Source organism: Phalacrocorax carbo, chromosome 27 (assembly GCF_963921805.1).
Source record: "Phalacrocorax carbo chromosome 27, bPhaCar2.1, whole genome shotgun sequence".
NCBI classification, from domain to species: Eukaryota; Metazoa; Chordata; class Aves; order Suliformes; family Phalacrocoracidae; genus Phalacrocorax; species Phalacrocorax carbo.
The window spans coordinates 1,700,274-1,724,423 of NC_087539.1; the positions used below are offsets into that span (position 1 = coordinate 1,700,274).

At 62.6% G+C, this 24,150-nt stretch overlaps 1 protein-coding gene across 1 annotated transcript; it reads left to right on the forward strand.

Moving 5' to 3' along the window:
• Positions 1-4,661: 4,661 nt before the first annotated feature.
• ENDOU (endonuclease, poly(U) specific) lies at positions 4,662-11,741 on the forward strand. The gene is made up of 8 exons (XM_064474464.1): positions 4,662-4,713; positions 8,306-8,440; positions 9,398-9,569; positions 9,689-9,888; positions 10,184-10,297; positions 10,380-10,486; positions 10,868-11,010; positions 11,627-11,741. The coding sequence occupies exons 1-8, from the start codon at positions 4,668-4,670 to the stop codon at positions 11,739-11,741; spliced, it is 1,032 nt and encodes a 343-aa protein (XP_064330534.1). The 5' UTR covers positions 4,662-4,667.
• The last annotated feature ends 12,409 nt before the right edge of the window (positions 11,742-24,150 follow it).

A 24,150-nucleotide genomic window follows, 5' to 3' on the forward strand; every position in this document is an offset into this window, starting at 1 on the left:
AACACCACGTCTGTCTCCATCAGGGTGCAGACACCCAGGCTGAGCTCAGGGTCTGGCTTGTGCTGCCCCACGGATCCTGGGGGCAGCCCCAGGGGGGACCTGCCCTTCCCTCTGTCCTCTGCGTCCCGTGGGAGGTGCTGGCTGTGTCCCCTGTCCCAGCCTCTGGGAGCCGCATGACCCCAGCAGCCACGGGGAAAGTATCTTGGTCCCCCTCGGACTGTGTGGGCTTAAACCAGCCCGTGCTGCCGAACCTTGGGCTAATCGCAGCCTTCTCCGTGCCTCAGTTTCCCCACATGGATGGGGTGGGGGTAGGCACGTACAGCCGTGGCGCGGAGGCAGAGGAGCGTTCGTCGTGGAAGGAAGCTGTGGTGGCCTCGTGATGGAGACGGTGATCTGCTCTGGCCATTCCCAGTCCATGACCAGTTGCTGCTGGGCCGCGAGCAGGGGTCTGGGCGAGATGTCTTTGAAGGAGGCAGAGCTGACAGACCCCGGGGTGGGGACCCCCATCGCTCCCCCCAGAGCATCTCTGTGTGCGCACGGAGCAGTTTTAGCAACGACCTTCCTAACGCTCTGAGCAGGCCTGGATGAAGCCACGGGGTTCAGGGGAGGTCGCAGACCCTAAAAAGCTCCCACGTTCGCAGGGTACCAGCGCGGGGGGAGGCTCGCAGCCCCTGGCAGGTCTGTGCCCCAGCCAGGACACCACGGAGCCACAGCGCAGAGCCCCCAGCCAAAGCCCCCCCAGCCTTGCCCCAGTTACGGCTGGGCTACAAGGGCCCAGAGCACTGCTGTATTAATTGCTCTTTTCAATCTCGCCATGCGGATGAATGGGTTGCTTAAAATAAAAGTCCCCATCACACCTCATGTTTCAAGCGATGCCGCCAGCTATGAGACAGAGCACGGGTTCCTTGCAGCTCCCAGCACCACATCCATCCCAGGACCCCCGGGTCCGCCCCCCACCCAGTGCAAAGCTTGGCTTTGTGGTTCCCTGCAAGGCAGGGAGCGGCCGTGCTCGATGGGGAGCAGGTTTTGACGCCTGGCACCTCCCAGGTTTCTGACTCCAGCCCCGTGCATGGTCCCAGCAGCGTGCGTGCCCGGGCACGCCAGGGCAAAGCAGAGAGGCGATGGCGATGCCTTGGCATCTGGCACCAAACCGAGCAGCCCAGACCTCCTCCCGCAGCCGCCTTTCCCAGGGTGTTGCCCTAAAGGACCAAAGGAGCCTTGACATGGAAGAAGGAAGGGTTAAACTGGCGTTGCATGTTTTCCAGCTGTTTCTGGGCCTGCAGATTACCTTCAGCTGCAGGTTGGCTGGCCGGGTCCGGTGGATGTGTCTCGGGGCTTTCCCTTCCTTGGCTGCAGGCGGGCTGCTGGCCCGGTTGGCTGGCTTGGCTGGGGAAATTTCCGCTGGAGAAATTTCCACTGGAGTGGAAAAGTTGGCCCTTGTCTGTTTTCCCCGGTGCAGGCTGTGAAGAGCATCCCGCTGGGGAGCTCACCACAGCCCGTGCACCTCCCCAACCCCTATCCTCCACCAGCTGTGTTTTCCTGAAGAGCATGAGCGTGAAGGTCCAGCCCCACCAGCTGTTCCCATGAGGTGCAGAAGCCCCAAGATGTCCCGAGGATGAGGGAAATCCTGGAGAAATATTCTGGAAAAGGGCAGTGAGTCCAGGGGGAAGCAGAGGGGAGGACGGCAGGAGGGGATGGGGATGAAGCTTGGTGTCAGGTCGTCCTGCTTGTAGAAAACACTGGACCATGCAAAAACAAGAGGCTGGATGCCTGCCTCCTCGAGCAAGACCATGGGTAAAGCCGGGATCTCTAATGCAAGAGTGATGGAGAGCCAGCCTAAGGGTGCTTGACTCACCACCCTCCTGCAACACCCCTCATGGGCGAGCACCCTGAACCGTGTCACAGGGTTTGGTGACAGCCTTCTGTCACCAGTGACTGAGAGGGAACGCTGGCCCCGCACACACCTACCTGCTCTTGTCCTGGGACCTGCAAACCATCAGACTGGGCAAGGAGAGGCAGGTTGTCCCCAGGAGCTTGGAGGGCTTTGGTGCCTGGGGGTCCAGCACTGCTGGAAAGTAGAGATGGGAACAAGATGTGCTGGACCACGGGGGTGCGTGAGGATGGCAGGTGGGGAGTGCCCACACCCGGCCACCAGCTTCTGGAAGGTGTGGTTGAGAAACAGGGAGAAACACGCTGTGCCACATCTTTGCTGGTGGAGCTGACGCTCCCAGTGAAGCCCAAGACAAAAGGCATCATCCTCCACGGTGAGGCTGGGAAAGCAACCTTCTGCAAGAAGAGATGGGCTCCACCTCCATCCTCCTCCGTGGTGGGCATCCAGCTCCCTCTCTGAGCGTGGTGGGACACGCTCCAGCTCCCGGCTATCTCAGAGGGGCAAGAAGGGTGCACGATGGCTGCAGCCACCCATCCAACACCCAGCCCCGCTGATGTGAGCTCCTCACCCCCAGCAGGGCTTGAGGCACAGCCTGGAGCTGGGGAAAGATTGGCTTGTGCATGAGCCAGTTGATGGACTCGAATTGCAGCCTCAGCACAGGGTGGCACGAAGAGGTCAGGAAAAACAAGGCTGCTTTCGGGTAGAACAGGTCAGCAGGGTCACCAACCCGGGGTGGAGGGTAGGAAATGACTGAGGGGTGAGAAAGAAGCCAAACCTGGTCCTTATTACACCAAACGCGGCTCCCGTGTGCCAGCTAACGCACCCGGGGGGGTTAAGGCTGTTGCAATGCTGCTGTGTCAGTAGGATGAATGGCAGGTGGCCGCTGGTGGAGGTTAGAAATTGCCTCCCCTTGGCTCAGGTGGTGTTTGGAGGTCACTTATCACCCGCCGAGGTGGAGGGGAGCCATCCCCTCCTTTGGTGGGGAGATCCTGTCCCGGACCTGCTGCTTCTGGTGATGAAAACATGGGAAGGGTGGCCGCCTGGCAGCCACCGTGGCAGGCAGCCCAGGGGAGCCCGGCGCTGGCTGCAGAGGCTCCAGGGAAATTTCCCGGCATTGCACCAGGCAAGAGCCTGGCCAAACCAGAGGGACAGGGAGCACAAGGGACCGGCCAGCATTGGGCATCCGCGGGTCCGTCACAGCGCACCGGTGAGGAAGCGGAGAAGTGGCCGGTGTAAATCGTTTGGGCTTTGGGCAAGGCTTGTGATGAGGCTTCGTGAGAAACCACGTCACCACGAGAGGAGAAGCCAGAAACCAGGCAGTGCCTGCGACGGACCCGCAGGTGCAGCACCAACGCACGCTGTTGGTCTCTCCGTTATTTTCCTGGAAAGACGAGGAAGGGCGATGCTTGCGGAGAACACAACCATGCTCCCTGATGGATGAGTTGAGGTCAGCCCATGCCGGGACCGCGGCTGGGAAGAGATGGGGAGGCGTGGGGAAGAGCTGAACTTGCCCAATGTCCTCCAGCAGCAAAATGGGTTGAGGAGGTTCCTTCCTGCTCACCTCGGTGCGCTGCTCTCCAAACCAGAACGGGAAAATAGCAGGTTTTGAGCCAAGAAGGATGGTGAGTTAGGTCCGGATTATTTTCCTGCTGCGGTTTTGAGTGCAGCCCCGTGAGCGGCTGAGCTGGGCAGTGGAGGGGTGCGCATGGAGACCCGCTCAGGGACGATTGCGATGCCCCTTTGAAAACAGGGGGGCTGTTCCATGGTTCAGAGGCAGCGTGAAGGTGCCCTTGGAGGTAGGATGGGTGCTGACCTGTTCCAGTCCGGTCACTCCCGTGCCTTTGAGTGTACTGGTCAGCATGTATGACATGCTCCAGGACTGGGAACCAGTGGAAGCTGGGTCCCCCCTGGGGTGTGGGAGCACGGAAATCTGTCTCTCCTGCCAGGTACACCAGAACACCCACCACCTGGGAACACCTTTCACTGGGATGCGCTGAATTGAGCCGGGGCTGGCCCTGCTGTGGGCAGGGAAGAGGCTGGTGACCACGCCAGGCATGGGCTGAGGTGCCCCTCGGCATTACCCGGGGCCGTGGAGGCTCCCTGGAGAAGGGCAATCCCACGCAGGGTGGGGAAGGACCAGCTCTGGGCTTGCCCCAGGACTGAGACCACACTGGGATAGCCCACAAAACCAACTCCCTGAGCAGCCTTGACGCTGGAGCCTGGCTTGTGGTTATGCCTCAGGGATTTCCTTGTGCTGCTGGAGGACCTGGAGGCTTCCACCAAGGCTGGTCTGTGCCTTAAGGGGGGCACAGCCTCCAGAGACAGCAGCTGAGGCAGGAGGGATCCTTACTCCCATTTAACCTGGGAGCAGAAAGTTGCCCCCAGTTAGCACCGGTTGCACGGGAGCATGTGGCACATCGAGGGACCAAGCTGTGGCACCAGCTCACACCTCTGATGGACCTGCTGGGCTCTAGGTGGGCAAAGACCCTGCTGAGAAGCTTTCCCTGTGCTCCTCAACCGCCCCTGGGGCTCATGCATGTGAGGAGTAGAGCAATACTGGATTTACCAGCCCTCCTCCCACTCTGGGCAGCCTATAATTAAGTTTTGGCACGGTTTGGGCGCAGCCTGCCCATGAAGCCCTCAGTAGCATCATGCTCCTCCCTCCCCTCCACGCTCCCAGGGGACCCACATATAGCAGGGAGTGCCAGGGAGCACCGTCATTCCCAACCTGCTTTCCGGGACGCTCCGAAACGCCCAGCCTGCCGTCTACGGGACGATGAAGTCCTGGGTCCTCCTTGTCGGGGCAGGAATAGCCCTGGGCTGCGTGTCTGGCAGTGAGTAATGGAGCTTTGCTTTGGTGGAGGGGCTAAACCAGCCGGTGCATCCGATGGGAAGGGGCCGATGGTGGGCTGGAAGCAGGCGGTGCTGAGGGCGCTGCCATAAGCCGGGAGCTCGGCTTTACTGGGGCAGCTGGTTCCTTGCGAGGATGGATCCAGCAGAGCTTCACAGGGGAGAGGGTGAGGGATGTTTTCATGCTGGAGGGCTTCCTCGAGCTCTGGGGGACTCAGCTCGTGGTGAGGGTGGCTTGTCCTTCTCTCTGATGGGTTGAGACTTCCCCTGGTCTTCAGCCTTGTCCACCAGTTGCTTCCTGGTGCATCTTGGTGTGTTTTCCTCATGCAAGCCCGCCTTCCTCTGGCTCCTCCATCCTCCCACACTGCGGGAGGACGAAGGGAAATATTTTTCTAATACCTATCCACCCTTCCCCCCCCGTGGCCACTGGAGGTGAGCGGAGGAGCCGGTCAGATGCGATGGAAAATGCAACATGAACTCGGGTGTTTTGCCCTTCACGACTCTGCGGTTGTTACGAGAGGGGACAGACTTGGGGAGATGATAAAGGATAGCTCTGTCTTTAAAGCAGATGCTACAACAAGGAGCCTCTGGTCTGTGGGCACCAGGTTTTGGCTCTCGATTGACCAGGATCCTGCAGGTGATTAGATCGCTTTATTGCCATCTTCTTGCACAAAATGTGAACTGTCATCTATTTGCAATAGTTTCGTCACTTCTGACGCTGCCAGCAGGCTGTATCTGATGTTTAGAAGCAGGTGACTCCCCTCGGGATTAATGGTGAGGAGTTTTGCAAGGCCAGAGCAGAAGAGGAGCTTTTTCTGCTGCAAACCCGTTGCCCTGAAAGCAGGAGGATTTGCCGTGGTCTCCTCTTATTTAATGCAAGTGCAAGGTTATTCTTGCTTGAAGGAATAACTGGGCTTACCGTGGCTTGTGTCGTGGTCTGTCCTCGGCGCGTGCTTCGGACCGCAGCACCAGAGCATCGCCCCGATGGACCGGTCCGAGCTGTAACAGCTCCGCCGTGTGATAACTGCGCTCATCCTCGGCTAGGCGGGACGTTGGGGGAGATGGTGCCCCATCGTCTCACAGGCAGCTCGCACCCAGGGTTTGTGTGGTTCCAGGGGCCAGGAGCGTGTAAATTAATATTTGGGGAGCTCAGGCTATCAATAGCTCTTTTGTTGCACGTTCATTTGTCCTCCAAATGGGCCCTTTTAGAGGCAGGGCTGATCTTCGGTCTGGGTTTGCACAGCGCAGCGAGGTCTTGAGGCAGGCCAGGGACTCACGGACGCTGCTCTGACACGAGCCGTAGCTCACGTTCGTGTACGAAACCGAGCTGAGAGCTGCTGGGAGGGCTCCGTCATGTCTCAGACATTTCCCCACACCTTGCTCAACGGAGCTGCTCAGGAAATTGCCCGCGTTTTCTCGGTCAAATCTTTTTTTTGGCAGAAATTAAAATGGGTTTGTTCTTGTCCAGAAACCTGCGCTCGGGGAGGGATGGATCTGGCTGAAGGGCTAAAAATGAGAAAGAAATATTTGTCTGGCTTTGTGCAGCCAGAAAATATCTAGTGGCTGGACCAGCCAAATACCGACGGAGTCGTCGGGTGCGGATGCGCTGTGCGGAGCGCTGCTGGCCGCGTCCTTCTGCTCCGGCCGCCATGCCACGGCTGCAGCCCTCCTCCCTCCAAAACCTCCAGCAGCCCCTCTAAACTTGACCATCACGAGTGGCCAGCTGCTCCGCAGGTATTTAAGCTCACGCCTGTGTGAGGAGAAGCGTCCTCCTGCGGCCGTCGCCCGTGCCCTGCTCATGCTCCCCATGCGGGAAGGAGCCGCGGCACCCTGCAGCCGAGCCCCGCTGGAAACGGGGCGATGCTGAGCTCGCGCCCCCAGGGCCTCTGCAAGGCTCCCGGCCTCGCCTGAGTCACTGCACGCCCCGGTATTGGTGCTTTGCTGCGACACGCTCCGGCAGCACGTGCCCCAGGACTGGGAACATCTCAGCGGTGACTGATGCGCGGGCAGTTCCTGCCTTGCACAATCCCTCCGGGACTGCTGCTGGAAAACGGGGTGCGTGCGTGATTCAGGCTCTCTTACCCCAGCCGCCGCTTTGGGAGCGAATGGGGTACCCTCCCAGGATCAGGGATCTCGCTGCCAACCGCGTCAGAGCTCCAGACCTGCTCCTCTGCGTGGACTGGTGAGGCCAGGGTGTCTGGACACCACGAGTATCACTCACCACCCGAACCGCGGGTGCCCCTTCCCTCTGTAGCCCCTCTTAGTTCTCCCTGCATCAGTAGGAGCAAAGGTGGGGTGGCCTCCAGGAGCACCTCAAGCAACCCTTCCTACTCCTCTTGCTCTAAAGTGGATTTGCCGAGGAAGGACCCGGTGGCGAGAAGCCAAACGGGAGTCAGCGACGTGCCCTTGCAGCACGGTCAACCAGCCCGGGCTGGGTCAGCTGGTGGGGGGAAGAGGTTCTTCCTCTCTCGTCAGCACATGTGGGACCTTGATGATGTGATTCTGAAAAGCACAAATAGTTTGGATAAAATTCAAGACCACAGCGCAAGCAACGTGGGTGCAGAGAGAGGCCAGCAGGCATGACGCTGGGAGGTCACTCTCAGCGCTGCCGTATCAGGATTTGCCCCGAGGGCACGTTTCACCTGCCGGAGTTCAAGGCAAGCAACCCAGAGGTGTTTAAGATGTTGCGTGATTGCAAGTTTGCCAGGGAAAGCACCACCCTTTCCTCCAGGGATCGCTTCGCAGGCTGGCGGCTTGGCTGGGACAGGGCTTGTCAGCACGTCCTCGGAGATGGTCACCTTGTGGCTGGAGCAAAGGGACGCCGAGAAAGCCATGCCCGGGCTGCCCCGTTCCTCCCGCCAGGAGCTGATGGGCAGCACAGAATAACTCCCCTTCCCTAAGCTTGCAGCCTCCGGGCTGTCTCTTAGTACAAACCCAACACCTTGGTCTCCTACAGCCCCTCTTTTCTTGACAGCAAGTGTCCGTCGTCCATCTGAGGCACGGCACTTGCCCAATTCGAAGCACGGCTTGAGTTGCTGCGTTGTTTTTAGCTTTGCCACCATGTGTAATGAAGCACATGCTCGACGACACATTTGTGATGTAAATAGCTCGGGAAGCAGTTCCCAGTTTTCCCAGCATTGCAGAAAGGGTGACGGTCAGGTTGCAAATAAGGGTGTCTGGAATGTGGCACTCCTGTGGCCCAGAGAGAGCAGGACCGGGGGCGCTCCTGCGAAGCCTGGCATTAAACAGGTGAATCAGAAGGAGCAATTAATGGTGGGAGCCAAGAACGTGTTTCCTGGCGTGAAGTGGCCCCGACGTGGTGGATGTCCGCGGTCGAAGAGCCGTGACCCATGGCCATGTGCAACCTGAGGATTCAGCCGGTCAAAATGCCGCCCACAAACCCTGACAAAGGATCCCAAATAGCTCCAGGGTAGGAGCCTGGTCCTTCAGGCTCTCCCAGGAGGGGAGCGTGGGCAGAAGGCAGAGGGACCCAGCTCGCGGGGTGGATGGGGCAGGGTGGTCAGTCTGTCCTGCTGACCACACCGTTGTTTCTCTCTCCCAAAGACCTGTACACAGCCCCTGACTCCTGCAAGGGACGCTGCGGGGAGCCCTACAGCGAGGAGGACGAGTGCCACTGCAACGCCGAGTGCGAGAGGCACCACAACTGCTGCGAGGATTACTACTGGCACTGCCGACCCGGTGAGCATCCTCGGGCGACGGGGAGGCTTGCAGGGGCCGCTCTGCCCCCCGAGGCTGCCGGAGCCCAGCCACGGGGTGCAAAGGGGTTGGCTGCAAGCACGTCTCTGTGCCGCTGCGCCTTTGTGCGTGTGCGGCCCTGGGCAGCCCCCGGCCCGTGACTCCCATCACTCTGAGCTCCTTTTCCTTCCCTCTGGCTCCACGCAGGTGCCGAATGGGCCGAGGAGTCAGCGCGCGCCCGCGCCAGCGGTGAGTAGCTCCGCTGCTGAGCGAGGGCGATAAACCACCGCCCGGCTTCACCCCGCGCCCCTCGGGGCCGCTCGCTCCTCTGCCGCCGTGGCTCTTGGGGGTCAATGGCATCGGGGTGTCATGCTGGCTTGCGGCCGCGTACGTGCCCGCAGCGCCCCGTCGCCGGCCGCTCCAAGCCGCTGCGCGTCGTTGCTGAGCAGAGGGCACAGCGAGAGCCCCGGCGTCGCCTGCCTGCTATCGGCAGCGTTATCGCCCGTCACCAGAGCTGGGCGAAGCAGGCAGGTGCAGAGCGGCCAAAGGCAGGGGCGAGCTGGTGTTTGCACCCCCTGGTCACCGCGCACCTAAAATGTGGGAGCTCGAGATGGGGCTGATCCCAGCAGGCGCGTTGCGAAGAGCAGCGTTGTGCCTGGGAGATGGGGAGTGATGCTTCCCAGCTCACCCGCCGCTTAACGGAAGGGTCCTGTGCCTGCAGCCCTGTGGCCAGCCTGCCCCCCACGGCGTGGGGTTGGTGAGGGTTGGGACCCCCCTGCCACCCCTGCACCCCTGGACCCTCCGTGCTGAGCAGCCGCCTCTCACGGTGTCCCAGGATCGAGACGCCCGTGCATCGGTGCAGCATCAGGGGCTGCATCACCCTCGCTTCCCCGTGGGCAGCTGACCTGCAGCCCCAGGAGCTGCTGCCGGCTCTTGCCAGCCTCCTGCCTCTCCTTGCAGAGGGTTTCTCCACCAGCTGGGATGCCATCACCGACGAGGACCTCCGGCACATCTCCGAGCAGCTTTACAAGGCAGATCACAACAAAGCCCGGCCGACTGACATCGCCATTAACCCCCAGTACCAGGCCTCCCCCGACGAGACGGGTGACCAGGAGGATCGCTCCCCGCAGCCGTGAGTGTGCACCAGCATCCTCGGGGGGGTGGCCGGGGGCCACCATGGCCGAGACCCTCCATCCAGGCGCGGGGTGCAGGGCTGGTTTTGGAGGGGACCTGCACTCTGCACTCTCCTAGGCTCTACAAATACGTCAACGAGGAGCTCTTCTCCAAACCCACCTACGCAAGCTTCATTAAGCTGCTGGACAACTACCAGAGGGTGACTGGCAGGGAGGAGGATGTGACGGCGGAGGAGCTGTGGGAGCAGGACAACTTCCTCAGGGAGGTGATGAAAACCGAGCTCATGAAGAAACTCTTCGCCTTCCTCCATAAAAAAAGTGAGTGTGGAGCGGGGCAGGACTGGGCAGGGGGAATGGGGTCCCTGGACGTTGGGCGTCCAAAAGGAAAGCCCCAGCTCGGTGGGAGATGACCTGGGAGGATGCAGACTGGAGGAGCACGGGAGCGGGCTCTCCAGAGCTGCCAGGACATGGGAGAATTGAGCAGGGCAAAGCCCAGTTGCTCCTGAGGGAGAGGACTGGGTCAGGGCTGGGGGGGAACCCCGGCTCTGCCTCTCCCAGTGCTCCCATCCCGGGACACGGCTCCCACCCCTCCACCATGCCGCCTTGCCTGCAGACCGCTACGGCTCCGAGCAGGAGTTTGTCGCCGATTTGAAGGAGATGTGGTTCGGCCTCTACTCCAGAGGCAACGGCGAGCGGGACTCCAGTGGCTTTGAGCACGTCTTCTCAGGTAGAGCCCGCACCGGTGGGGTGGGGGGTGCTGGGCAGCGCTGGGCCGGGGGGGCTCACACCAGGGTCTCGCTTGTGTTTAGGGGAGGTGAAAAAAGGGAAAGTGTCTGGATTTCACAACTGGATTCGCTTCTACCTCCTTGAAAAGCAGGGCATCGTCAACTACTTCAGCCACAACTTCAACGGGCCGGTGAGTGATCCTGCGGGGTCCGCAGCCAGCGGGGGGCATCCCGAATCGGCCGCATCCCAAAGGGGGTGAATCAGAAGCATCACAGATGCTCACCCTACCACGTCCCCTCTGCCTCCCTGTGTGGACCCTGGGATGGAGGCAGGGTGGGAAGGCCCAGAAAAGACGATGCAATAGGCAAAAGGAACTCCCAGACCACTTGAGACTGGGGGGTTCTGCCTGGAAGCTACTCAGGCCAGCTGAAAGCTGCTCTGGATCTGTCCCCGGGGAGGGTGTGAGGATGCCTGGCTTCTTATGCAGATTGGCTTTGCTTGAATTCCCTGCCCTGCTGCGCCCGGAGCCAAGCAGAGGCAGGGGCCTGATCCCCGAACCCCTTTTCTCTAGTGGGACACCTACCCCGACGTGCTGGGGCTGCAGTTCAGCTGGGATGGCTTTTACAAGGAGGTGGGCTCTGCCTTCATCGGCTGCAGCCCCGAGTTCGAGTTTGGCCTGTACACGTTGTGCTTCATTGCGCGTCCCGGGAGGGCGTAAGTACTGTAGCTGTCCGCATCCGTCTGTCTGTCCCCTGGCCGTGGAGCCAGCAGTGCCCTCCTGAGCCTGAGCAGCGGCCGACCGGCCCCTGAGCCCAGCCCAGGTCTGGGGCATCGCGGGTGGGAGGGCTGGGGAGGGAGCAGCACTGGTGTGGGGATGCACAGAGCACCCCGGAGATGCGACTGTGGGGCTCAGGGATGGGGCAGGGCTGGTGGGCAGACACCGAGACCGTCCCGGAGATGCGACTGTGGGGCTCAGGGATGGGGCAGGGCTGGTGGGCAGACACCGAGACCGTCCTGGAGATGCGACTGTGGGGCTCAGGGATGGGGCAGGGCTGGTGGGCAGACACCGAGACCGTCCCGGAGATGCGACTGTGGGGCTCAGGGATGGGGCAGGGCTGGTGGGCAGACACCGAGACCGTCCTGGAGATGCGACTGTGGGGCTCAGGGATGGGGCAGGGCTGGTGGGCAGACACTGAGACCGTCCCGGAGATGCGACTGTGGGGCTCAGGGATGGGGCAGGGCTGGTGGGCAGACACTGAGAACGTCCCGGAGATGCGACTGTGGGGCTCAGGGATGGGGCAGACCTATGACACAGTCTGTGTCCCCACAGATGTCATCTGAGCCTGGGCGGCTACAGCCTCAGCATCCAGACCTACGCCTGGACCAAGTCCACCTACGGCAACGGCAAGAAGTACATCGCCACTGCCTACGTGATCTCGCCCTGAGGCTGGGAGGAGGGGGGACAACTGCAGCCCCACTCTGGGGCCCTGGGCTGCCCCACCGCAGGGGCCCATGGCACTGGGCAGGACTGCTCCTGCTGTGGGAGGTGGACGGCTGTGCTGCAGGACCAGTGCAGGGTACCGGAGGGAGCTGGGCAGGATGGTGGTGGCCATGCCCTGCATGGAGGCAACGAGGGGGTGGAGGCAGCAGCCTTGGAACCCCCCATTCCCATCAAGCGTCGTGTTCCCCAGTCGCAGCAGAAGAGCAGGGGGAAGGGGGACGCTTGCAGTGGAAAGTAGCACCCCTGAACGCAATAAACACTGACCCTGGATGGAGAAGCGTTTGATTCCTCCGTGCCAGAGCTGCTGCTCGCCGTGCAGCCCACCCTCTGCCCCATCAGCAGCTCCCCCTCCCCATCACTTCTGTGCCAGGCACTGGCCCGGGCTGGGTGTGGGACCCTGGGTGCTGCCAGGGCCGCATCCAGCCCATGGCGTGCAGCAGGTCGGGGTGCAGACCCTTCCCCTCCTGCTGCAGCCTCCACCCCCAGAGCTCCCGAGGAAGGGTAATGCAGTGAGGGGCACGGAGCAAAGCCCGATGGGTGACGATCCCCCCACCCCTCCAGGAGCCCTGCCCGAGGTGGGGGAGCAGGTGGGGAGGCTGCAGAGCTGAACCCCCTCCCCATTGCATGCAGGCAGCTGGTCCCGCAGCCGCAAAGTCGTGCTTGCAGCTCGCAGCGGTGCTGCAGCCTGCCCGAGGGGAGGGCACCCCACTGGGGAGCGGCCACTTTCGGGGATCCCAGGGGACAGGGGATGGCTGAGAGTCCCCAGGACTGGGGCATGTTAACAGACAGGGTTCTCATCCTCATTTGCTTCCACTGCTTTGAGGGAGAGGCCCCTCACTGCCCTGAGCCTACTGGTGTGGGACCCTGGAGGGGTGAGGATACTGGGCAAAGCGAGCTTCTGCCGGCCAGGGTCGGTGCCACCACCTGCGCCACTCCTCCACCGCAGTGCCCAAAACTTGTCCCCGACCTTCCTTTACCTACCCCTGCATCCAGCTTCTGCGGGTGCGGCGGGCTCAGCCTCGCTGCCTGCCACCTCTGGGTCCTGGGGGGCTGCTCAGGGGTCCTGCCCCGAGGAACTACCCCGCTCGGGGACCGAGGAGACGGCCGAGCTGCTGGGCCCCTGGGCCTCTGTCCCAGAGGCAGCCTCTCGCTGGGGACCATCACGAGGAAATGAGGGTCTGCGCTAGGTGCATCCTCCTTCCTCACCCAGCTGTGCTCTCTCTGGGGGCTGTGGGGCCCCTGAGACCCCTCAGCTCTGCACCCAGAGCTGGGGCTGCTCAGGGCTCCAGGTGCTTTTCTCAACGCTGGGCTCTGGGGGACAAATCCAGAGCCCCCTGGGCAGCAGGACAGGCAGCTTGGCATCGGGACCCCCATGATGTCACCCACTGTAACTCCATTCACTGTCCCCCCGCAGGCTGGTCCAGGGAAATGGGGTCCCGTGCCCAGGAGAAGACCCCTGCCAGCTGCCCAACGATTCCAGCCCTGCCCAGGAGCTCCCCCAGGGCACTGGGATCCCATCAGCCCTCCATGCTCAGCCCCCTCCTGCTTATCCCCCCCTCCGGATTCAGGTGGGCAGCAGGCAGGACAGCCACCAGCTCCGGGCAGCCGCTTGCCCCCCCTCTCCTTGCCTGCACCCCCTGCGTTGGCAGGGCAGGCGGCAGCCGGGGTCCCCGGGTGGAGATGCTGCACGGCAGCTCCCAGGCAGGACCGGGGAGATTTGAGCTGCCTGACAGATGGCCGGCTGCAACAGTTCCTGGGGAAGGGGTGGGAGTCCCCGCACCATCTGCCAGGGGTCACAGGTGACCCCCAAACCCCGCCGCGGGGGAGGGGGGCATGCCAGAGCTTGATTTATAGAAATGCACTGGGAAACTGGGGAAGAGGCGGTTCAGAGGGACCTGGGATGGGTGCGGGTCGGCTCCCTTCTCGGTAGCGTGGGCGTCACTCCTCTCCCATGCCCCGAGCTGGGGTGCGGCAGGGGCGGATTCCAGGACCTGTGGGGGGTTAAGCTGCAGATTCAAGCACTGCAGGGCAGCTCAGGGCCCTGGCCAAGGCGCCTTGTGCCAGCTGGTAGTTGCTCTCACAGCAAGGTGGTTTGCAAGGGGCAGATTGCACGGGGCAGGGCATGGCTCGGCGGTGGGATGAGGAAGCTCCGGGAACCTTCGTCCTTGCTGGAACCCATCCTGAAGGGTTTCACCAGAGCTATCAAGAGGCAGCGGGGTGGTTGCTGCTCGCTGCAGGGCTGCACTGGCACAGGACCCAGTTCCTCCTCCTCATTCCACATGCCTCAGCCCACTCCCACTCCTGCCCGCCTCGCCACCAGCCTCCCTGATGACAAAGCTCTCTGTCTCGAAGGATCCCGGTGCCCCTCGGCATCACGGACAGAGCCAGTCCCCTGCCCACAGGTCCCCTGCGCCCCACAGTCGCTGCCAGCGCCGCACCCAGGGGCTGGGAAGCTGCTTTTCCAGCATCCATTTCTGGGGTCAACGGAGACAAAATCTCGCAGAGAAAAGTCTCCCACCCCGGTCCCGGTTGCTGCCGTGGTGGTGGGTGTAGCGCTGGGGGACTGGCCAGTGCTTGGAGATGCTCAGGTGATGCTGGGGAGCTGCTCTGCACTTTGTCTGCGTCCAGAAGGACCCTCCCCGCGGCTGCAGCAAGCCATGGGGGAGCAAGGAGGGACAAGGTGGGCACTTTTGTGGGTATCTGCTGGTCTGATGGTCCCCCTGCCTGCCGGTTCAGGCCGTAGGGTGTGAGGCAGCAGCCTGCCAGGGCCAGGAGGCTCCAGGTCATACCCAGCCAGCCAGGCCAAGTGGAGCAGAGGAAAGCTAGCCATCAGTGGGGCTCCCAGTAGCCCAAACTCCCTGCCCACTGCTGGCAGAGTCAGCACAGCATCCTCTGCAGCATCACCCTCCATGGGGCCAGCACGTCCCTCGGCATCTTTCTGCCCTTGGGTCCAGCTCCCGGGACAGGGTCCCTTCGGCCAAGGGGGGCAGCACAGCGGGACCCTCTGGCTTCACCCAAAGTGTTGGGAAATCAAACAAAACGAATGGAGAAGAAAGGGAAGGGCAGGAGAGGGGTGGAGAGGAGGGGCAGGTGTCAGCAAGCTGCCTCCAGCCATCTGTTGCCAGCTCGGGGACTCCAGGGCCCCCCCAGCTCTGTGCCTGACGGGGACAACGCTCGCTCTCGGGGGGGGGACACACGACACACTGCGCGGTCGCATCCCCCACCTGAGCGCAGCCACACCGGGGAGTTACGGAGGGGGATGCTGGCCCTCCCTCGGTGGGGCTCGTGGGCTGCCTGGGTGCCTTCGCCGCAGCTGAGCTCACGGGGAGGCCCCCTGCTTCCTGCAGGGTTGGGCTCCCCCTAAAACTGCCTGGCCACGGGTGCCCCCTCCTTGCACACGGGAGGGGTGGGTGCAGCAGCCCCCTGCAAACCAGGGCCAGGGCTTGGGCTTCTTTGCCTGATCCAGGCCAGCCAGGACCCAAAACCTCCAGGCAGCATTGCTTTGGCCCTGCAGTGGAGATGCTCCTGACTTACACCAATACTAGGACAGTCGGACCCTGGGCACAGCTCTGCGGGTGTGATTTTGAGCTGCTTGCATAAGCATGTTTTCCCCATGTTCTCCTGTGCTGTGCTGGGCACAGAGAACCGGGAGGATGAGAAATGAAAGGCTGGCTATCGCAGCATCCCTCCTCTGCGCTGCCAGCCCAGGGGCAGCAGTGCTTCATCCGTCCCTGGAGCCTGGTTTGGGCTCCATACATCGAGGTTTATGCGAGGCCAAGATGAACCACACCTGGATGAGCCGGCGTGCAGACACTGGGACAAGGAGGGATTCCCTTCGAGATACCCGGGGTGCTGGGAGACGTCCCCAGGGCTGGCAGAGCCAGGCACCTCTGGAGAGGCTGCTGGGGGACGGCTGGGACACCCCGAGCTTCTCCCAGGACACCTGCACGTGTGTGTCTGAATCTTTCTCCTACCCCTGGCAAGGTAGGGCAAGGTGAACTGCCCTGGGGAGAGGCAGGAGAGGTCCCCCACATTTTGAAGGAGAAATGCTGAAAATTCAGGGTCTTGGCTGGAGGGATGCTCCGTCACACACAGGTCCTTGCACCAGCTCATCTGCTGCGTCTCACCTTGTTCCCACCCTTGGAAATAGCTGAGCTTTCTGAAGAGATCCCTCCAGGATTTATCCTGGCACAGACCAAGGCAGCCCAGGCTTTACAACGGAGGCCTCTGGACAGCCGCATCCCTGGGTACCACCGCCAGCTCCCAGCCATTAGAGCTTTTGCAAAGTGAGGATGAAGAGGGTTACAGCTCCATCTGAGCCCCCGTAAGGCAAAGCTTCCTGCATTATATCCTAATCCGAGAGGCCTTGGGGACCGTGACTCTAAGTGGAGGCTCTCTAATCCCCTCCCGTAAACGATACGGCACTAACTACCCCGATGGGACTCTGGCCACATCTGGTAGGAGAGCCTGCCGGGAGCGCCCGGCTATACCTTTTGCTAAGAGGATGAGGATGCAGAGGGGAATATGCTAAACCATTTATGCCGCGGGCACTTTTTTATCCGCCACGATCAGATGTGTGAGCTGGCAGGACGGGATCTCCATCTGGATGTATGGCCCTGACCCTCGGCTCGCTCCCGCACCCCGGGCAGCATCCCTCCTCGCCGCCAGCCGCTGGAGAAGCACCGCTGGGGTGCTCCTACGAAGAGCCTGGTGCGGATACGGCCACCTCCCTTTGCCGGGGCTCAAGGCTTTAAGGGGAGCAGAAATGCCCCGCACCGATGAGCCCCACGCTCTGCCCCATCCCCGGCACGGCTCCGTGCGCGCTGCGATGCTCAGCCGCATGGCGAGGGAGATGTCCTGTGCATGGCTCAGAAACCCCCTGTCCCAGCCTTGAGTGCAAGTTAACTGAGGAAAAGACCCAAAACAACCCAGCCCACGTTTGCACGGCAGGTCCCGTGAGCAACCAGCTGGAAGGGACCCTGGGGCAGTGTTCCCCTTGTCCCCCAGCCCACCCGGGGACGCAGCGGAGGTGGGTCGCGTCCTGCCGCGGTCGGGGTAGGAGGCCAGCCAGGGCTTAGGTACGCTAAATCCTCCTTTTACAGAGATTCATCCTGAGGCTGAAAGGGACGGGGGGGAGCAGAGCCCCTCCCCAAGCAGCCGGGGAGGGGGCGCGGAGCATCGCTGGCAGCTGGGCTGGGGGTGCACCCCCGGAGCAGAGGTTAATGAGGGAGCGGGGCCACGAGCGGCCGTTGGCACATATGGACACGCGAGCGGCGGCGGGGGGGGATCGGCGCGTGCTGGCGTCCTGCCCCGCGTTTCGGGTGGCAGAGCCCCCTCTCCTCTGGTGCTGCCAAAAGCCACCCGAGACGCAGGTTTAGGTTGTTGATGCTCCAATCCAGAGCCGGTCCCCCCATCCCTCCTGCATCCCTCCTGCATCCCTCCTGCATCCCTCCTGCATCCCTCCTGCATCCCTCCTGCATCCTTCCTGCATCCTTCCTGCATCCCTCCTGCATCCCTCCTGCATCCTTCCTGCATCCTTCCTGCATCCCTCCTGCATCCCTCCTGCATCCCTCCTGCATCCCTCCTGCATCCTTCCTGCATCCCTCCTGCATCCCTGCCATCCCAGGGATGCTCTTCCGATGATCAAATAAATACTGCCGGGGAAAAACAAGGGTACAGTGTTTCACCCGGGGGGGTCCAACACCCTGTGGGGCAGAGGGTGGGAGCAGGGCGAGGACCACGCACCCACTGCCGGCACTGCCTCCGCCCCGGCCACGGCACGGCGAGCGGGCAGGGATGCCTGTGCTGCCGGACCACAGCTGGGTCCGGCAGTTGGAGAGGCAAGCCAAGGTCGCGCCCGTTGCCCCTGAGCTTCAGCTAACGGCCGGGAGCCCGCTGGGCCCCCTCCGCACCTTTCTCCTGCTCCCCGCGGGGACGCCGAGCAGCCAACTGTTCCCCGCAGAGGCTGGCGAGCTGCAGCCCGGGCTAATCCAATCCATCAGGGGGGTAATGAGCTATGAAAGTGCGGATTCAATTAAGGGGGATTGCGACGGAAGGCAGAGCCCGGCGGCAGACGGAGAAAGGAGCCCGCTCCCCTCTGAAAGGGTCCATCTGTGCCGCCGTGTCCCGTCTTTGTGCTCCCTGAAAGAACCGGCACGACACAAAAGCAGCCGCGTCCCCGCCGGGCGCTGGCGCTGCACAAGGGTCCAGCGGTCCTGGCAGCCGGGGTGGGGAAACTGAGGCACGGTACGGTTAAGGTAGCAGCTTGCAGCACCGGTGGCAGGGTTTGGAGGGCAAAAGCCTGCAGCCGGCTCTCTCAACGCTGGTTGCAACCTCGTTTGCAGGTGATTTAATGTTTATTTGTGAGTCAGGTAGGGTTTGTGCAGGGCTGCTTGCCTGGGAAATCTCCTTCCAATAGCCCAGCACGGCTGCTGGCTCAGGACCCATCCAGAGCATGGTGGGGCTGAGGGAGGCAGGATGAGCCTCCAGCTTTGGGTTAGTCCTCAGGGCTGGGCCGGTCCTGGTGCCACCCGCCTTTCGGTGCCCATTCCATCATCCAGGGGGGGTGACATGCTTTCCTGGCCAAGTGACATCCCAGTGTCCCCCTCAGCCTCCAGGTAATTCCAGGGCTGACACTGGTTTGGGCATCTCGTGGGCACGTGGCCAAATCCAGCAAGCTTAAGCCTTTGCAGAGACCTATATTGAGTCTCCACATATGGGGAGAGAGAGAATTGGAGCCTCAGGGTTTGCTGGGGTCAGTGCCTCAGTTTCCCCCTCCGGGAATGGCTGGAGGCGGTGGCAGTGCCGTGGGTGGGTGCATGCGGGGTCTTCAGCACCCGCCTGCCCTTGGCTCACATCTCTGGGACTCCTCCTGCATCACTTGGGCTGGAAACACCCGCCAAGGCCTCTTCATGTGAGAGGTTCCTGCCTGATTACAACTTGGGAGGGATTGGGCTGGGGGCGAGTTTAAAGACAGGATTATTCCTGTACAAATTCTGATTAAACCATCCCCAAACCCTCCTGCTACAAGATTAAGCCGAGCTCTAATCTCGCCCGAGCAGCAAGACTTCGTCAATAACTCCAAATCTCTCCGCTGTTAGTTTATCTGGTGGGGATTAAGCTGGGAGGTTCCTGAACTTGTATTATAATAAAAAAAAAAATAAAGCCAGCCCTGTGTGTGTGTGTGGTGGCCAGTGCCTGACAGCTGCTGTCTCCCAAGTCTCAGCCAGGGAAGGGGCTGAATGAAATGCCCGGTGCCACCCAGATGCCAGCGTGGGCTCCGGTCCCTGCCCGCGCTGCCGCCAGCCCCGACGGAGCTGCTGGGCCGCCGGGATGGGGAGTGCAGCCCCGGCCCCAGCCCAGCGCAGGCTGCCTGTTCCCACAGGCTGACTTCGGGGTGTCTCCGGCTGCCAGCCCTTGCTGGGAGCCCAAATCCTGGTGTGCAGGACATCGACATGCTCCGCTCTGGCGGTACATCATTTACTGCCCCAGCAGCACCCGGCCGGTGGCCGCAGCCCTCGGCAGAGCAGCCTGTGGGACGGCTGCGGGCTGGCACAGCTTGGGGACGAGCAGCCGTGTCCCCCCAAGCTCTGCTGGTGGCCCAGGTGTTTTTCATCCACTCTGCTGGAGAACCAGGGCTCAGGTCCAGCTGCCACCGCAGGAACATCCCTCAAACATGATCTCTGAGGCTTCCAGACCAGGGCAGATGGTGGAAGAGGGGGAGAAGGCTGAAATGCTGCATGTGGCATCCTCCAAACGGAGCCTATGGTCCTCCCTCAGCCCAGCCACCACTCCCTGCAAGGCCAGCCCGGGTATGACTCAGATCATGGTGGCATCTGCATCCCCTTCTCCCTGCATGGTGATCACAGTCCGGCTCAGCTCTGGACACCAACGAGGGGCTCAGGAAGGAGGGGACCCTGCGAGAGGGGCCCTTCTGCTGCTCGAAGCCGGCACGGGGTTAGTATTGCCCAGGTACTCATGGGTTCATCAGTCAGGGACGTCCTGAGCCTCCCTAGAGTCCAGGGGAGGCGGGGTGACACCCCTCCCAGCTGTATGACAGTCCCTCTTGTTGCTCTGAGCTCCCCTCGGGGACAGCCAGCCCACCAGGACCCACAGCAGCTCCAGGGTAAGACCATGAGGTGCCCGCTGTCAGTGGGACCCTTTGCCAGCAGCAGAATCCCTTTGGGTTCCAGGAAGGACCCACAGCACCTTTGGAGCCAGCGCACTCCCTGGATCCCATGGCAGGGTGGGGACTGGGAAAGCTGGGAGAGCTGGGATGGCCCCCCCAAGGCAAGGGACGCTCCAGCGCTGGCCGTGGCTGGACCGAGCAGATGCCGGGGGAGCATCTCCCCTAATCCCCTGGACCGGTCCCTGCTGCGTAAACACTCTGTACAGCTTTGCAAACAGATTGATCGGCGGCTGGTCTGGGGAGCGGCAAAGAGCTTAGGGGCTCGGCGGAGCCAGCACCGGGATTTGTGCGAATTACCCGCCCCGTGCCGGCGGGAGGCTCCGGAGGAGCCGGCGGGATGGCAAGGCTGCTCCCACCTCCGCCGGGCTGGGCGTGCGAAGGGGACCTTGCCCTCCCCTGGCTCGCCAGGGCGCAGGGGGTGTAGCAGGGTGGTGGGGCAGCCACGGATCCCTAGTTAGACGGAGGAGGTGGAGCCTTTGAAAGCTCACAGGACATCCCAGCCTAGGACCAGCCTGGGGCACTGCGGCTGAGGCTGGCCGGGCTCTTCTCCCAGGCGTCCATCCCCACGGCATGTCCAAGGGGATCCATCTCCTGTGCCCGGTCCCACGCTCCAAGGACCTGGGTGGCCGGAGCCGCACGCACCCCGCTCCAGGGCCTGGTGGGATGCTGGGCGGATGGACCGGAGGGTGCTGGGTGATGCAGGGACGGGGACACCCCATGCGTGGGAGTCTCTCACCTGCATAGCCATGTCCAGGAGCAACACCTTGGATTCATGGAAAGAAGAAACTGGTCCTGAAGGCTGAAAACTTGCGAATGGTGGGTTGGTTTGCGACACGCGGTGTGAGCCTGCGGGTCACGGCTTTGCACAAGCTCTGTTTAACCCTCAGTGAATGCCTGGTGGGTGCAGACAAGCTGCATCCTGGCAGATCCCAGTTTCCCCAGGATCAAACATAGTGTCACCACATCGATCATCATGGGACCACGCGCAGCTCCTCTCCCACCGGCCCGCACTTATCAGCAAGAAAGTTAGTTGCCAAAATCTGTTGTTCCCCAAGGGGGAAAAGACGATTAACTCAAGAATCAACAGTCTGATATTTCGGCTTAGTGGGAAAATCCTCGTGGTTTCCCAAGCTGGGCACATTAGGAGCTCAGTGGCTCACAGTGTTATCAGATTACAAACAATATCAGAATTACAGCTTTTAAATCTGGGGTTTAAAAAGACTTAGCAATTATACAGCTCTGGACACTCCCACCCCACCGTGGAAACGAGGGCGACTCGGAGCCAGGACCCTCAGAGTGAAGAGTTGTTCCCAACTGTGGCTTTTCCATGGACACCACGGCTGTTGACTGAGCCATGTGCCCAGCTGGTGCTGGACACCCATGGGAGTGCCCCGTATGGGATGGGGGGCAAAGCACCCCTACCTTGGGGTCTTCTCCACGTGCCCAGTGGAGAACAGCATAGGAGGTTGTTCCCAGCTGGCCTTTTCAGCTCTGATGGTTATCCTTCACCTCACACGTTCCCTGGCTGGGTTTTTCCTTCCAGTATCCTTAAAAAAAAAGAGTCCTGGTTTTCAGCCAGTTCCCCCCAGGATGGGGCTGGCTGCTGGGGTGCCAGAGAGGGGGTGGTGGGGCTGCTCTGCCATCCGAGCCGACCTCCACGTGAGCCCAGAAGGAGACCCTGTCTCCATCTGTCCGGCGCCGTCTCTGCACCTCATCCAAAACTCACGCAGCAGCTGGGGATGCAGGAGCTGGAGCACGAGGAGGCGATGGAGCATCGGAGGTTCCCGGTACCTGCTCCAGCCTCCCTGGTCCTTCTTCCAGGGGAAAGAGCATCCTCGAAGCTCAGGATCATCATATGGAGCGGTTTTAACAAGGGCTCCTTTGCCCTAGATGTTAATTACTCACTAAGGCTACATAAGTGCAGCTGATGGACCCGACTCGCAGGGCTCAGCTCCTGGGCACCCACTCGTCCCCAGCGTTTCTGTGGGTCCTCACTAGGGCCGGTGAGACATGGCGTTGCCTCCCCAGGAGCCCTTCCCAGCACCCAGACCCTGCCTGCCCCATCTCCCCCCCCCACAGAGCTGAGGGACCTCTCCCAGCCTCCCCCCACGCTGCGAGGTGGGTGGTGGGGGGCTGTGGGGACCCACCAAGGCGTGGGGTGGTGAGGGACCCCACCTGAGCCACCCTGGGGCGGGGGAAGAGGGACCTGCCCCATCATCTCCCAGGCCGTGCTGGTGGTGGGGAGCGTGCGGTGCGGCGAGCGCGCCAGTTCTCAGCTCCACACCGTCACTACAGCTTCAGCAGTGCCGAGCCGCGGAGCCACGACCCCTCCTCACGGACCCCTCACCCCTGCGTGTGCGCACACGGGGGGGTCTTCCCTTGCCCCCGCACACACGCGTACCAGGGGTCAGCTGTGCTCTCGCACGCCCCTGCACACTCACAGCAGCCCCGCGGGGGCCGGCGCAGGAGCAGGGCAGCGTTTGCCCCAGCCTGGCGCGGCTCCCTGCCCTCTTGGCACAGGCTGGGGCTGCTGGAAGGGGAGATTCCCCTGCTGTCGGGCACCCAGGCACCCGGGGGACCTGGCACCGAGCAGGGCTTGGCCACTAGCCAGCGAGGGAAGGGCCATGGGGGGCCGGGGGGAGCCGCGGGGGGGGGCCAGGGGCACAGCTGGACCCTGGGCACCAGCGGGCAGCCGGCCGCTGTCCTTACCCCACTGCCCCCAGAGCATCGCTGGGGAGGGGGCGGGGGGGGGGGGGTCACGCTGCCATCGGGCGCGTGATCGTGGGCGTGCGCACGCGTGTGCGCGTCCGTAGGTGTCCGGGCTGCGGGTGTAAGGGAGGTGTGAGGGTTCGTGTGCTCGCCTGCACGTTTGTGCACGACTTTGGGCACCCGGCACGGAGCTGTGCGGGAGGGCTGTGAGGCTGCGCGTGCACGCGCAGGCGTGGTACCCGCTTACCGAGGCACGTATCCCTCCCCGTGTGCGCACGTGTGTAAGCGATGGAGTGTTTCCGATGTGCGTGTGCGCGTATACAGTGTGCATACGTGCTGGGAAGGGTCTCTCCACTTCCACAGGCTGCAGTAACCCCCAGCCCACCGTACAGACCAGGGTAAGACCCATCCCCAGGTAGCTGCATCCCCAGCCCACTCCCCAAAGCAGCAGCTCCCCGCTTGCTCGGGGGGGCACACGAGGTCTCCTCTCCTCGCCAGCCCCCTGCCCACCTCACGCCTCCCGCGCGGCTCAGCCCTGGCCCCGCTCAGGGCCGCAGCATCTCCCCCAGCCCTTTGCCGAGCGGCTGCAGCTGCGGGTCCCCCCAGAGAGCCCCCCGCCCTCGCCCCGCGTGGGGCAGCGGCAGCCACGTGCCGGGCACAGCTTGCGGGGACGAGGCGCTCGGCAGCTCCCACCGGAATCCCGGCAGCAGCCGGCGCGCGGGGCTGGGGGACGGCGAGGCACTGAGGTGTGCGAGGACACGTGGAGCCCGGGGTCCCCGCGCGAGGGGCCGCGGGGAGGAGAGGCCCCAACAGCAGCCAGAAGCTGTTTTGGGCTTTTTTTTTAGCGCAGCTGGGAAATGAGGACTCGTGGGTGCTGCGGGGTCACGCACACCCCGGCTCTCGGTAGGGGCGATGGCTTGGGCAGGGTGAAATCAGGACGCCTGCGTCCCCTGCAGAGCTGAGCCGCGCGTGCGTGTGCCCCTGCGTGCGCTTGTGCGTTGCTCACAAGTGCGTGTGCACGCCCAGAACTGCGCCGGACAACATGTCAACACGTACGTGCGCGGTGCGTCGGCGTAGGCGCGTGCAAGGGGTTGTCTGTGCGTGCGCGTGGCATTCCTGTGTGCACGCCCGGAGGGCACACCCGTATAGGTGCACACGCGTGTGGGTGGCCGGGGCAGCACGTGTGTAACTATGTGCGTGTCTACACGTGTGCGGTCACGACGTGCACCCCATGAACGCCGTGGCCAGACGGGCAGAGCCAGCAGCAGCTCTGTGGTAAATGCACCCACCCTCGCCCCGCAGCCGAGCCCACCCCCACCCACCCCCTCCCCACCCCTCTGGAGATGACCTTCCAAGGGGGTCCCTTCCCAGGGAGCCCCCACGGCCAGCAGCAGCCCATGGAGCCCACCCCCCCAAGGTCAGGGATCCCAGCTGGACCCCAGCACGGGGCGGGGGG